Source organism: Pithys albifrons, chromosome 2 (genome assembly GCF_047495875.1).
Source record: "Pithys albifrons albifrons isolate INPA30051 chromosome 2, PitAlb_v1, whole genome shotgun sequence".
Lineage (NCBI taxonomy): Eukaryota > Metazoa > Chordata > Aves > Passeriformes > Thamnophilidae > Pithys > Pithys albifrons.
In genome coordinates this window covers 51,940,442-51,954,197 of record NC_092459.1, presented here as the reverse complement: position 1 = coordinate 51,954,197, position 13,756 = coordinate 51,940,442, and the positions used below count along the sequence as shown (strand labels likewise).

Here is a 13,756-nt window from a genome sequence, read left to right as displayed (position 1 = left end):
GATTATATATTCCTATTGCCATTGACTCCTGTTCTTGAGCGCAGAATTCCAGCCAATCCTCAAGTGGCAGATGCATTAGCTCTATCACAATGAATGGAAGTACACTTAAGCACATCACCTGAGAATCTGGCTTGCAGCCCATAAGACTGTCCTTTTATGCTTTCATCAACCACTCTCCTAGGTGTGTAGCTGTTTGTAGCAGAATAAAAATCATCATATTATAATCAAAAAGGCTGTTTCACCATGTTGCTCCAAAATTACCTTTACTAAAAGTAGTACCAGTTCAGGAAAATCTTCTTCCAGAAAGTGCAAGAATCCTTTTTAATACTACAATATTTATAGTTATTTTAAAAATTCTAATTATAAAAGCACTTCAAAACAACATACATATTCTTGACTTTTAGGCTCCAAGTTGTTTTGACTTTCCTCTGCTTTGACTGTTTCCATAGGACATATGTCTACAACCACGACCATAATAGATGGTAAGAACGGATCCATTCCTTCATCATCCATGAAAGGGGGCAAGAAATCAGTTACAGAAGACCTCGTGACAACATTCAGCTCACCAGCAGCATGGCTTCTTGTTGTTGCTTTGATTGTTACCTGGTCAGCAGTAGCTATTGTAATGTTTGACCTGGTGGATTACAAAGCCCTCGCAGGTAAAATTCAACATATTTTGTTTGACACCTTGTAAAGTCAAATTTACTACGGAATGTGTATTATGTAAATATACATGTATCTCACCTTGGGGACAGAATAGTGTCTTTGCTGAGTTTACCCAGAGGAAGATATCATGAGAAATGTCAGATGATATTACTTTGCACTTCATACATCTTTATAACTTGTATTTTCATTTTGCAGCCCATCCTCATCCTCAAAGACATGTATATTGACATTAAATTAATATGTATATGAGCACGTATAGTTAGATTTCCATTTTGCAATTTCCATATATATTATTTGAAGAATAATAAAATCGATTAATAATTCATATTTTCTTAAATATAAAACCTTTAATAGTTGCCTTGAGTCTTGATTCTGACATCTGCTTACGAAGTGCAATGACTAGAAAAATGCAAATTATTTCTAAATATATTAACCCTAAAACTGATCTTCAAAAATCATAAGCACAGAGAACCAGATTCCTAATATTAGCTAAGTCACACCCATGTCTTCAATAAGTCAATAACTCTAGGCTAGTTTAACACTTGGCAAGGTGACTAAACAAGATCAGGATTGGGGGAACATATTGATTATGAGAGCAAAGATGCAAATGGAGTGGGTGGTACAAGGACTGTCATTCTAATTGAGGAATGGGAAAAAAGGAACAGGGAATAGAATGGAATAGAATTTGTGTGCCTTTTCTTTCTGGCAGTGATATATAATAAAAAAATAAATTAACTACCTACATTTGTAAAGGGTGCATAGTGTTCAGCAAGCCACTGTGGCAGTAAAACTTTTGCCTGTGAGGCAAACAGGCTCTAACAACTGGGAAACATGTATGTGACACAGAAAACATATTATTAAGGTCCTTTTCTTTTTTAAATTAGATCTCCAGCTCTAAAGCTATTGCATCTGTCACAATAATTAACTAGGAATTGAAATTCAGACTGAATTGAAATTCAGCCTTTTAATTCAAAACAAATTGAGTTGATGTTTTGGAGTAAGTTTCCTGTGCTTTATTAGTTTACTGATACATTCATAGATTTTTTTTTGTCCAGCTATATATCAATATTGACTTCAAGATTTACTTAAAAAGCTTTAGACACAAAGATAGATCTTGAAGGAAACTAACCAATCCTGGATCAATGGATGTCAGAGATTGAAATGTGCAGAAAATATACCACAAAACTTCTTTCATTTTTTTCTCCTCTGTCTTTGTTTTCAGAAGGGCATCACTTGACTCTGAGGAAAATGTAAAGTTATTTTTCAGAGATCTTGGCAAAATAGGCATCAGAATTTAATTTGGACACCACACACTTGATGCTGGAACATAGATATAAACCAAGAGAAATTATCATATTCTGCTTTAATTTTCCATATCAACCCTTAATCAATCTATAAATCAAACAATCAATCTGTTGAATTCTTAGTATATTTTCTGTGAACAGGCAAGAAACAGGGCAGAAGTCAGGCTAAACTCTTATACTAAGTAATTCCTGAACTGGCTGTCAGGTCACACATGTTTGATATACAAGTCAGGGTAATGCCAAGCAATAAGAATTTGTACTGGAGACTGAAGCAAGCATCTAAGCAGATGGAATTCTGTTCATATTATATTGGCTAAATGAGCTTAAAGGTCACAAGTATTGGTGGAAACTGACATTTTCAGACCAAGGTGCAGAAAAAAAGTAATATAATATTTGATCTCCAGGGTGAGTTCATATTTTACAGGTGTCTCTGAGAGATGATACTTTAGTATTTTGAGTTCATGAGTTGATTTCCTTTCCAATGATATTTTTTGTTCCTAAGTGATTAATTAAACCAGCATTTAAATCAGATCTCAATGTTCAAAAGTTAAGAAAAGAAACTACTTCTTTAGATCAGGATTTATTTGACTGTTTTCTATATATATATAAATACTACCTAGCTCTTAGCATAATCCTTGGGTTTCACCTCTGGAGTTTCGACTAATTTTTTTTCAAGTTAAACTTGTGGATTTATAAAAAATTCTATTGAAATAGCTGAAGGTTTGACATGAATCACGGCATTGTTGATATGAGAAGGGTTTTCACTTTTGGGCAGTTTGGCCGTTTGCCTCCAGTGGAAGTAATACCTTCTATCAATATAGAAGACAGAATTTGGAGCATATTTTTAAGTGACTCCTTAAATCTAAAATCCAGTGATATTTTCTCTTGAGTTTGACACTGTTCCTTGAAGAACTAGAACTGCATAAAAAGCACAAATAGTTATTTTCAGGACTGTAAATATAGTTTTGCAAGCATGATTAAAATTAATTTCCTAGTTTTCAAATGCAAATAGGAGACACCAAAGAAATTATATTCAACTGCATACTTTTTTAATCCACAAAACACAGAAAATTCAGTGTATTTCTTCTCAAAGAACACTCGTCTTTCATAATTCACTGTGTTCAATTTCTTTCCCATTTCTCTACCTGAAGTTCCATGAAGTTCAAGTTTAGAAAGTATGCATAGCATCTGAATGAGGCGAGCTGAGAGAGCTGCATTCAGTATAGAGAAGAGGAGATGGAAGGATGACCTAGGAGCAGCCTGAAGAGTTTTGAAGGGTAGTTACAAAGATGATGAAGGACTCTGATCCATGGGGCCCCCCAAGGGACTTCCACTGTGTTTCTGTGTCAGAGATGACTGTCTCCATAGCAGAGTTGTTAGCAGTGCACAGGACTGACTTCAGGAGAAAACAGGAGCAGGTTCATATAGTAAACCATCCTGGGAACAGTGTGGCTGAGGAATACACATAGATTTGTTTCCCCTGGTTACACTACAGAGCTGCTAGCCCCTGGGCAATAAAGGAAGTGCAATGCCCAAGATTATGAGTTAACCAGAGTACACAGAGATTCATGGAGCTTAGTACAAACCCAACACATGAACAGAGTAGAAAGTACTTTAAACTTGAGCATTGTTTTCCTTTCAATAATTAACAATTTTAGTCTCATCTGAAATACAAAGAGTTCTAAAAAGACATAGAGTATTAGTATATGTATTTTATCTCTTATGTATTCTTTTAATATATTGGTATGAACCTCACACTGCCTTTTGTGATTAGAGGGCCAACCCATAGATTGTGTTTCTTGATTACTATAGTTTTCTTTTAGAAGTAAACTGTCAAGTCTGGGAAACCTGATAATTTTTATAAGATGAAATTGGTCCTACAAGTAACTATGTGAAAAAATAATACTTAGTTTCAGTCTAAAGTAAATATGGCATATTACTTTTGGGGGGTGCCCTTTTATTCAGTATTTTAAAGTAGCTTTTAGAACTGAGGGAGGATAACACTTAGGGTTTAGGTAGCTGAAGTTAGATTACATTAGTTCAAACTCCACTCACAAAATGATTTAAGATAAATGTTTGTGTAATTTTACACATCCAGAATATGATGACTATAAATTCTATAGTACTCTGTATTATTCAGGAGGTACTGGTTATGATATAAAAAATATCATAGCAGGAGGACCCCGTGTTACAGGTTACATGTGTAAAGCTGTGCCTCCTTGGTGATTATGTATCCATTTGTTCAGAGGTTAGAACAGAGATCGAACCTGTAATTCAGCTTTGGCTTTGGCAGTGGATTTTGAGTACAGCATGCAACAAGAATTAGATGAATGCTGAAAATTTCACCCCAGTTCTATCTACTCAGAGAAAGGAAATTAAATTTTTCAGTCTTGTGATTTAGCATATTATGCTTATTCCTTTGAGGGAAGAAATGAAAGCTTGCATTCCTATAATGCTGTATTGTACAACTATAAACATGACTGAAATATTTCTAATGCGGTATGAAGGTGACATGAATTATAAAAGTCTGAGATAAGAAACTACAAATTTTATTCAGTACATAGTATGCATGAATATGCAATAAGTAGCATACCACATTGAATGATCTCATATTTTCAATATTTTCAAAAATGGAGGAAAATTTTTTTCATTTAGTGTGTGCTTTGCAACAGAATATTACTACCATCCATTGCATTAGAAAATACACCTTGTTAATTGGCTTCATAATTCATAAATGTATTTCACACGTTTCTTGTACACATAACTGGATTATGTATTTTAATTGGTAAATATAACTAAATAATTTGAGATTATTTTAGTCCTGAAGATTGATTGCCCAGGAATCCACATTTGCTAATGGGCTAATAGAGTGCTCAAAATTGCCTGCCATCTCTATGACCAATTACAACTAATTAACACCACCCTAATTTCAGAGCCAGAGTGTTCATTATTCAGAGTAAATGGATAGTGATTTAGCCAGTCACCTAAAGCTAAAGCTAATGAAACCTCAACAAGTCTAGGAAACCCAAAATTATCCGCAAAATAGGTGAAAATATAGAAAACACGCACACACACACACACACACTTAGCATGATGAGGTTACCATTTTATCACAACTGCTTTAATAAGAAAAAATAAGAGTGGAGTGGGCTCTGTTGTTTTGCTCAGCCATCAAGAAGCTTTTTAGACCACTGCAGCAAAGCAGATCTCTGTGGAGATAATGCCTGTCAATTACAGGAATGGGGAGCTAACAGGACATGGAGGCATGGAGTTACTAACCAGTCAGATGCTTTCTTTAATTTTTTTTTTGTTTGCTTGTTTTGTTTTGTTTTCTTTTTAAGTTAATAGCAAAACTATGGCCATACTAGCTTCTCAATAATACAGCCTGAAGACTCCAGTTTCCTGCCTGAACTCATGGTCATTTCTATTACTGCCTGGGTAGTATGCACAGAATATACCTATTAATATTCTCCAATATAAAAATGAAGAACCATATGTCACATGAAAATCTATACTTTGGAGAAAAAAAGACACAAAAGTAAAAAACATGACTCAAAAGCACTTGTACTGACACAATGACATTATTTCCCCTAGTCTCCTTCATAGTAAAACTGTAAGGTGCTAAACCTGTTAGATCCAGAGCATTTTGTCATTAAGAGACACAGAAGTCAACAAAATATGGCTATTCTACTGGGTTTCTTTTCTTCTTCTTCTTTTTAATATATTTCATTTTTATTTTTTGTTAGAATCATTATTATGAATATATACATAAATTTTTCTCCTGCAATATCATCTCACTGTATTCAACTTGTTGGACACATGTTCACTGGAAATTTTAAGAGCTGAAAAAAGTGTACTTATATTTACTCTTATGTTTTATAACAGTATATACACCAGTGTTCAAACTGATAATACCTCTGAACTTATTAAGGAAAAATGATACACTTCTGGCTTAGTTTAAGCGATCAACAAACTTAGTGGCACAAATAATTTTGTCTCTTTTTCAAACATGCAAAACCCTAGACAAATCACAGAATCACAGAGTATGCTGAGTTGGAAGGGACCAACAAGGATCATCAAAACTACCTCTTAGCCTAGAATTTATTGAAACAGTGCTAGTCTTCCAAAATACAGTTTTTACTGTATTTACAAGTGTCAATCCAAAGCATGATTAAACATCTTATCTATTTTAAAGTTCTTAATTAAATTCTTAATTGAATTATACAAAACTTCAAATAATGTACCCCTAGCCTAAACCCCATTTTTTTCTCTATTTCATAATGATATAAATAATTAAAGGATTTTCAGACAAATTTCAGTTTAAAGAAAGGCTGCCCAGTTGACATCTGGTATCCCATGTTTCACTCTGTAGCAGATCTCATAGCTGAGTTAGAAATCCTGAGAAAATTAGTTTATACCGGAAAGAATGACAGCCTATGAAGCGCTGCATTCATCCCAAAAGGTCTAGCATATATAAGTCGATAAATTGTGATAGATCAAACTTCATGAGGTCAGAAGTTTCAGAACTTTCTTAATGAATAGAGAAGGATCTAAGAGGAGATTTCATGCTTAAATATGCTTCATGGGATACAAAACACAAACCAAATTCCCAACACATAATGGCATCTGTGAAATTTCTAATCATAACTAAACAAACCAAACCAGTAATTCATTTCAGTAAAAATGGCAATACAATTCTTTCCTTATTTGCTGTAGGAGAAACTGAAATAATCAACCAGAATCAACTACATCTGATGTATTCTTTTCAGCAGTAGAATTTGTTACTTGCGGAAATATCATATTTTTACATTGTTCTGATTCATACTGTATTATCTCACACCTACATTGTCTTGTTTTTCTTTTTAATGAACTCAATTTTTTGATTAAACAACTCCTCATTCACACCTTAAGTTCTTCCTTTAACCAAGAGAAAACTGAGAATGTTTATTATTACTAATGGTGTTTCTTTTTCTTTTAATTGGCTCTTCTGGGGTTCATCCTGTTGCCATCAGCTATAGCCACCTATTCACAACATTGCGATGATCCCTGTTTACCACCTGGTAAAGACCTTCTGCTTGCAGTGTTCTGAATACATGTGTGCAATGATAACAAAGCATGGGCACGAGCAGAGTGCCAGGACTTGGCAGCACTGCTTCTCAGCTAACCCAAACTCTGGCTGGCTGAGGCTACAAAGTTCATTGCAACAGCCTATTCCTGATTTTCACATCATGCTTGAAGGAGATGCCTCCAGTCAGCAGATTTCCAGGAAATGGGTTCAAGCTGAGGCACTAATTTTACACTTTAAATGCCCTTTTAAAAATGCCATCGTACAGTTTTTAACAGCTTTTTAACCTGAGGGTAACACCTGTGTTCTTAGTCAGAGAACTGAACCCATAGAATGAGAAAACAATAAAGCTTCAAATTATTTCAAATAAAATGTCTCCCTGTTTCAGAAAATGCCACCTAACTAAGGTCTGGCCCATCAAACCCCAACCTTTCAGCTGATATTAGTTCAAGCCATAAAAATTACTTGTAAAGCCCACCCTAAACATACATTAGTTCTGTCCATGTGTAGGGCTATATCTAAAGTACCTGAAATTACTTGACACTTTGCGGCAGTTTGGAAATTTCTTTCTAAATTTTGGGAAGTAGATTCTAGTTATAATTGCTTCTTTGTCCACTTTCAAGTGAAGTTTTTCCTATGGACTTGACCTCAATACTATTATCTAAGGCTGATATTATAAAGAGACAGAGAAGATTTAGACTGCATGAGGTAGTCTTCATATTTACAACATACACACTTATAAAATTGAAATTACTTGGAAATGTTGAGTTTGAATTTCTTTTTACATTTTTTATATTTGATAATTCAATATACATACAATTTAAATTCTAAATTATTATTTTTATACTTATAATTCAATGGCATTCAGCAAAGTTTTTCCTGGTGCTTAAGCTTAGTGCTGTAAGTTTGGCAAAAACATTAGTCTATGAAACAGAAAAATAAGAGCTAGAGACAGCTATGGTGATAAACTGGAATATCAATAATATAATTTAGATGTATATCAAGTTTAGTATCTTAGATACTGCTCTTCAAAATACCATAGTATAGAAAGAAAGTGCTACTATTATTAAAATTTCATATAAACTTTAAAATTAAAATATAGGTCTCTATAAGAAAATATGTTACTAAAAATAGGATATGTTTTATTACTAGAAACTAGTGTTAGGCTTTTATATTTTGTCAAACATGACTGAAATTCTCTATCTTCTTCAGCTGTACCCTGTCAGTATCAATGAAGTAGTTTATGTCTCATAGATCAAACTTTGCACCGGATAATTACCATCATTTGTAATTTAATTGAATTCAAATCAATGAAGTCAAAATATGTAATTGATGAAAAGCCAACAATTATTAACTAATTTTCTGCAATTCATTTAAAAAAAAAAAAACAAAGCCACCTTAAGATAAGTTAGACTTGGAATACATATTTGACCATTTGACAAGTAAAAAGGATTGATAGGAGACTACATTTCTGGTGGAGATATTAAGACTGGAATAATGACTGAGGTAATTTGCACAGATAAATCAGTCACATTTTGTTGTGTGCTTCATAGGAATAGGTGGCACAGACCATGTAACATAACCAAATTTGCCTGAAGCATCAGAGCAAATGACACCATGTGATTACTCAACTATTGTTTCCAAAAGTCACTAGTAAAGGAGCCATTATCAGTCCTGATGAGAAAAAAACATTCTCTTCAAACATAAAATTCTACTGAAGTTGAAGTTACTTTGTCACTTTATGAAAACTATCTTCTACCCCAAGAACATGCCTAATGCCTGTTGCAGGATTTGAGAAATCTGTCATTGGTTACTTTCAGAGACCTTTGTTAAGTAAGAGTTATTAAATACCATTAAAGTTATAAATTAGACTTTCAGATCAACTGGAATTAAAATTGTGAGTTAGGGAAACTTCAAAAATTAAGAAACTCTTTGTTCGGAGTTCTTGTTCTCACATTTTAACTCAAATTACTGTTTCTGTATCAATAATGCTAGAGAGCTAGAAAAAATTGTAGCAGTTGATGTGTCAGCTTCAAATTAAAGAGAGTGTTTTTTAAAAACATTCTCCAACCAAATTCAACTGAGTTTTCATACAATAAGGTTTTGTTGAAAAATAGCATACAAAGTCTTTCAATTTGATGGGGATTCTTCCTCTTATGAATTTCAGCATTTTCCAGAAAGTTAAAATTTTGATATTCCTACTGAAAACAAAAAGGCAAAACTGTCAATTATTTTTACATCAGTGAACAGCACAAGTACAGATAAACCCTTACTGATCTGAAAAACATCTCTTATACTATAGTATAAATAATATGCTTAAACAAAGTGTACAATGACAAGAAGATTTCAATATGAAACAGCATCACTAGTAGTATATATGTGACAACCCTCAGTCATACAAAAATCAGATGTCATGTCCATGCTAATTTTTCAAGCTTCCTTTCTTTTCTAGTCAATGGAAAGGAATGGGCATCTCTGAAAATTAATTCATATAACCCTCAAAAAGGTTTCTGAGAAAAGCAAGAGACTTGCCCTCAGAAGGTAGCAATATGTTTTTCTGCTTTGACTTTCAAGGGAATCTAGAAACCATCAGGGATCCAATGCCTTTTTAGGTACATTCACCCAAATAAGAAAATATAAACTTAAGCTGTGATGAAAGGAAATTACACAGTGTCAACAAAATTCTTCAATATTAATTGCATATTTCACGTTTGAGCCTAACCTCCCAAGCTTACTTCCATTCACCTCCTTCCTCCTTCAACATGCATTTAGTAATTTTTTATTACATTATATAAGAGAAACAATTGGCTCAGTCCCTATGTAAAAGTTCACCAAAATGTCAAACTTCACAGCCTGTATCTGTCTGAGAAATACATAAAAGCTCTTTAAAGTTTAAATTAAAGATCCTGTCCCGTCTACTCCCAGCACAATAGATTGTATATGATGTCATATATTAATTATAGTCTATAGTTATAGTTAGAAATTATATATTAAGCATTATATAATCTATACTTAGCAACAAAAACACATTGTGAGCTTACTTTTAATATGTTTAGTGTTCTATTGTTTCCAAAGAAATGAAAAGTTGGACAGAAGACAGCTAAACCAGTCTGAATATGTTGAATACAAGACTATTGTAAAAAAACCTTCATCATACTGTTCCATTGCTAGACACATCAAAATATCAAGCTCAAAGTTTGCTATGGAAATCTGCATTCTTTCACCTTCATTTCTGGAGCAAGAATATGCAAATCTTCTATAAAATGGTTGTCCTTCTTTGCATGTGTATGAGATAAATTGAATCTTTCTCTCTTGCCACCAGTATTGTTTCATTTCCTTTGTTTCTAATGTTTTTTGCTCTAAGGAACTAGTAGAACCAGCTATTGTCAAAGTTGTGGGGAGAGCTAAAAGCATGGATTTAATCAGTCATAATTTTCACTTTGGCATTAGCGGGTATGGTGTTCTTCAGAATTTTAGGGCACATCATTGCTGTTAGCACTACTTTAAAAAAATGTTGAAAATAAGAGAAGTTAAACGAAGATCTGTATAAAAGAAGATAATTTCCCAGTTTATGACTCTTACATCAGACCTCAACTGAGATCACACAATCTATATGAATACTAAACTTAATCTTGCAAATGCTAATAAAGTGTCCTTTACACAGCTCCAAATTGATTTTTTAAACTTTCTATGTTAAGCAGGATTTGCAACTTGGGCCTGTTAGTGTAGGTATCACTGGAAAATTTTGCCTCTGGACACATAATTTCCAATCCTTTTTCTTACTGGGATATGAAGATGTTATGAATTAAAGACCATGATATGATGTTGAGGACTGACTCATCAGGAGAGATGGCTTGCCTTGGGGTGTTTGGAATAATTTTGCCTGCTTTAGATCTAGCATTTCCCTTGCCTGCCTAGGGGAGACAGCTCTGCTACCTGTGAAGCAGTTCTTGAACTGCTAGTTGATAGACCAGTATATTAAAATAAATTGTTACCAGTTCTTGTTTAGTTTACAGCTGTACTCCCTGTGGCTGTAAAAGCCTGTGACTGTGAAAGCAACTGAGCCCTCCATAAGCAACCAGTGGGTAAAGGGAGGGTGGAAAGCCACAGTGGAAATCAAGGCAGCTGTCCAAAATTAAACCATTCCTGCTTGTGAATCAAAACCTCAGTCATGCTAAGGCACCTCTGACCATGTCTATCCTATTAGTCCTCTTTGACTCCTCAGTACCTCTATATTAAAGTGCAAATGACATCAGTGTAGATCAGATTGTAGATCAGTTTTTAATAGCCTAAATATAGGTATTCATTCTTCTGGGTAATGGTTGAGAAGAGTATTTATGGCAAATCAGATGAAAAAGTTAAATCTCTGCATCTCAATGTATGAAGATAATTCAAATAAATAAGTGCCTCATCCTAAACAAAGTAAATATTTGCTGTTATACTACTCATTCTTTTTGAACACTGTAGTGCACACACTAGTACTCTAAATTAAGAGATCATGCATATTTCTGTGCTATTATGTCATTTCATCATGTCACACCTTTAATTTATTTGATTTATCTGACTGCACAGTAGCATATACCTATATAATACAATATTAAAAAAATCTACATTATTAATAAGCAGGTGCAAACCAACAGAAAATCAGATTGGTCTTTTCTGTTTCAGATTAATGAATTAGAAATAAAAGGAATTATTTGGTAATACATTTATATTTCAAATAAAGTTATCTGTAAATCTCATTAGAGCACTTTTAGAAAATAACTGTTCATACTGCTGCTCTTGAAGAAGTTGCTTCAAGCCTGCACTTTGCCTATATTTGTAATGAGCAAGTCCATGTGAGACCACTTCTGATGAATGCTGATTTGGCTTGTGAGTCAGAACACTGCAAAGAGAAGTAGTTCTGAAGAGATTTGTCTTTAACTTTCCACTAAAATATTTACCTACAGAAAGATGAACAAAGATATGTTTCCCATCTTGATACTGTTAAATTCAGTGTATATATTTCTATCGAAATTCCTAGAAACAAGATTAGGCCAACAGCTCAAAACATATTTGTGATCTACTTTCAACTGTCTACATTTGTGGAAAAGCGTCACACAGACTAGGCAAGGATTCAGTCTGCCATTTCATGTGCAGTGGACAGTAACATAAACTGAATGAGAGTTATCCCTCTTCCTAAGCAGTGTTTGGTACAGAGTTTAAGAAAAGAGTGGTTTGCTGCACAGACCGGTCTGAAGAAGCAGTCTATCAGAGGCTTGAAAGTCCCTCTGAAATACTGCATCGGGTAGGGAGAAATCTAGTGAAATCACTATTGGAAAAGTCTTTAAGGGAATACTTGTATTACCCAATGTTGGTTACACTCCCTGGATGTGGAGAGCAGAAGCCTCACTTCCATGAGAGGTCCCAGGAAGGTGGAGCACATTAACAGCTTCATTTTTTCCCAGTTGACTTGTCTCCAGAAGTAAGACCAGAACAAGTTAAGTACACAGACATATACAAACGAATGTGAAAGAAACTCTAGAAGACTTGTAAGAAGAGAACCAGATGCATAGGAGTATGTGTTTGAAAGTAGATATCTGTGTGTCACTATGTGGATTTGTACACCCTTTCATTCTGAACTCAGGTTAATTTTGGCCTGTTATTTTTTTGCACAGCTTTCTTCTTTCCATATTTTGCATGTGCTCCATGGCAATGACACGACCTGTTTGTGTGGTTAAGCCAGGACTCAGCAATTTCCTCAGCCAGGACTTGTGTAAAGAAAGGGACTCGGGAGGGGCACAAGGAGTGGAACACTGATGGCACTAAATCCTAAACAGGCATCAAGATGTGGAGGACCTGGATCAAAGAACGAAAAGAATGAGCTGAAAGGAAGAGCCTATCTAAAACAATTAATGTTAGATAGAACCAAATATATATATACATATATATATATGTATGCTTCGTCCAACCAAGCCTCTGAAGGACAGCAGAAACTTGGAGCATAGCATCAAACCAAATTATAAACTGGGTCCCTAAACACTGTGCAAACAGCAAGTGCAGTAGGATGCAGTTTATACCAGTCTTGCACAGGAAGGAGAGCTGTCCTCAAATCCTCTAATAATAAAATTTAACATTCACAATCCTTGTTTCTCTTCAAAGAGGTAGTCTAATTAGTCCTGTATGAAATGAAGGTTAAATTTTATCACTGCAGGAGTTGTTTGGGTTTTTTTTCAAACTGGTTTTGTTTTAAACTCTGCACTCAGGAAGATCTGTTAACAAGCTCAGCACAGAACCACTGAGAATCATTCATGAGACACTGGAAGAATCCACTGATTGGATTTATGGCTTTTTTTCTTTACTGTCTGACATCGTATGGAGTGATGATGATGACAGTGATGAAGGTATTTGTAATGTAAAGACTTCTGCTCTAACTGCTGTTTTACACGTGTTACGTTGGCTTGCTCAGCTTTTAACCTCACAGACAAGAAGGTCAAACAAAATGAAAAGGGAACATTGTTGCTCATAAAACATCTACTGGCTATTCCAATCAGCAAATTAGTTTCTTTGTTAGCTTTCATCTCATGTTTAATCTACCATTATAGAAAAGCTGTCAGAATTAAATATTGACATTAGTACATCTTGAAGTAAAGAGCATTAATTTATATAAGACTTCAAAGGCACAACCAAAATGTGCATCAGGATATTGCTTCAGAGAATGGAGCTATTTTCTTTTAATCAG

General features: G+C 34.3%; 1 protein-coding gene across 1 annotated transcript in view; it reads left to right on the top strand.

Moving 5' to 3' along the window:
• Positions 1–13,756, top strand: part of TRDN (triadin) — a 221,117-nt gene that overhangs the window by 32,126 nt on the left and 175,235 nt on the right. The window contains exons 2-4 of the mRNA XM_071547897.1: positions 450–659; positions 6,983–7,030; positions 13,281–13,418. Of these exons, the coding sequence (XP_071403998.1) occupies positions 450–659; positions 6,983–7,030; positions 13,281–13,418 (396 nt within the window). The remainder of the gene's footprint in view (positions 1–449; positions 660–6,982; positions 7,031–13,280; positions 13,419–13,756) is intronic.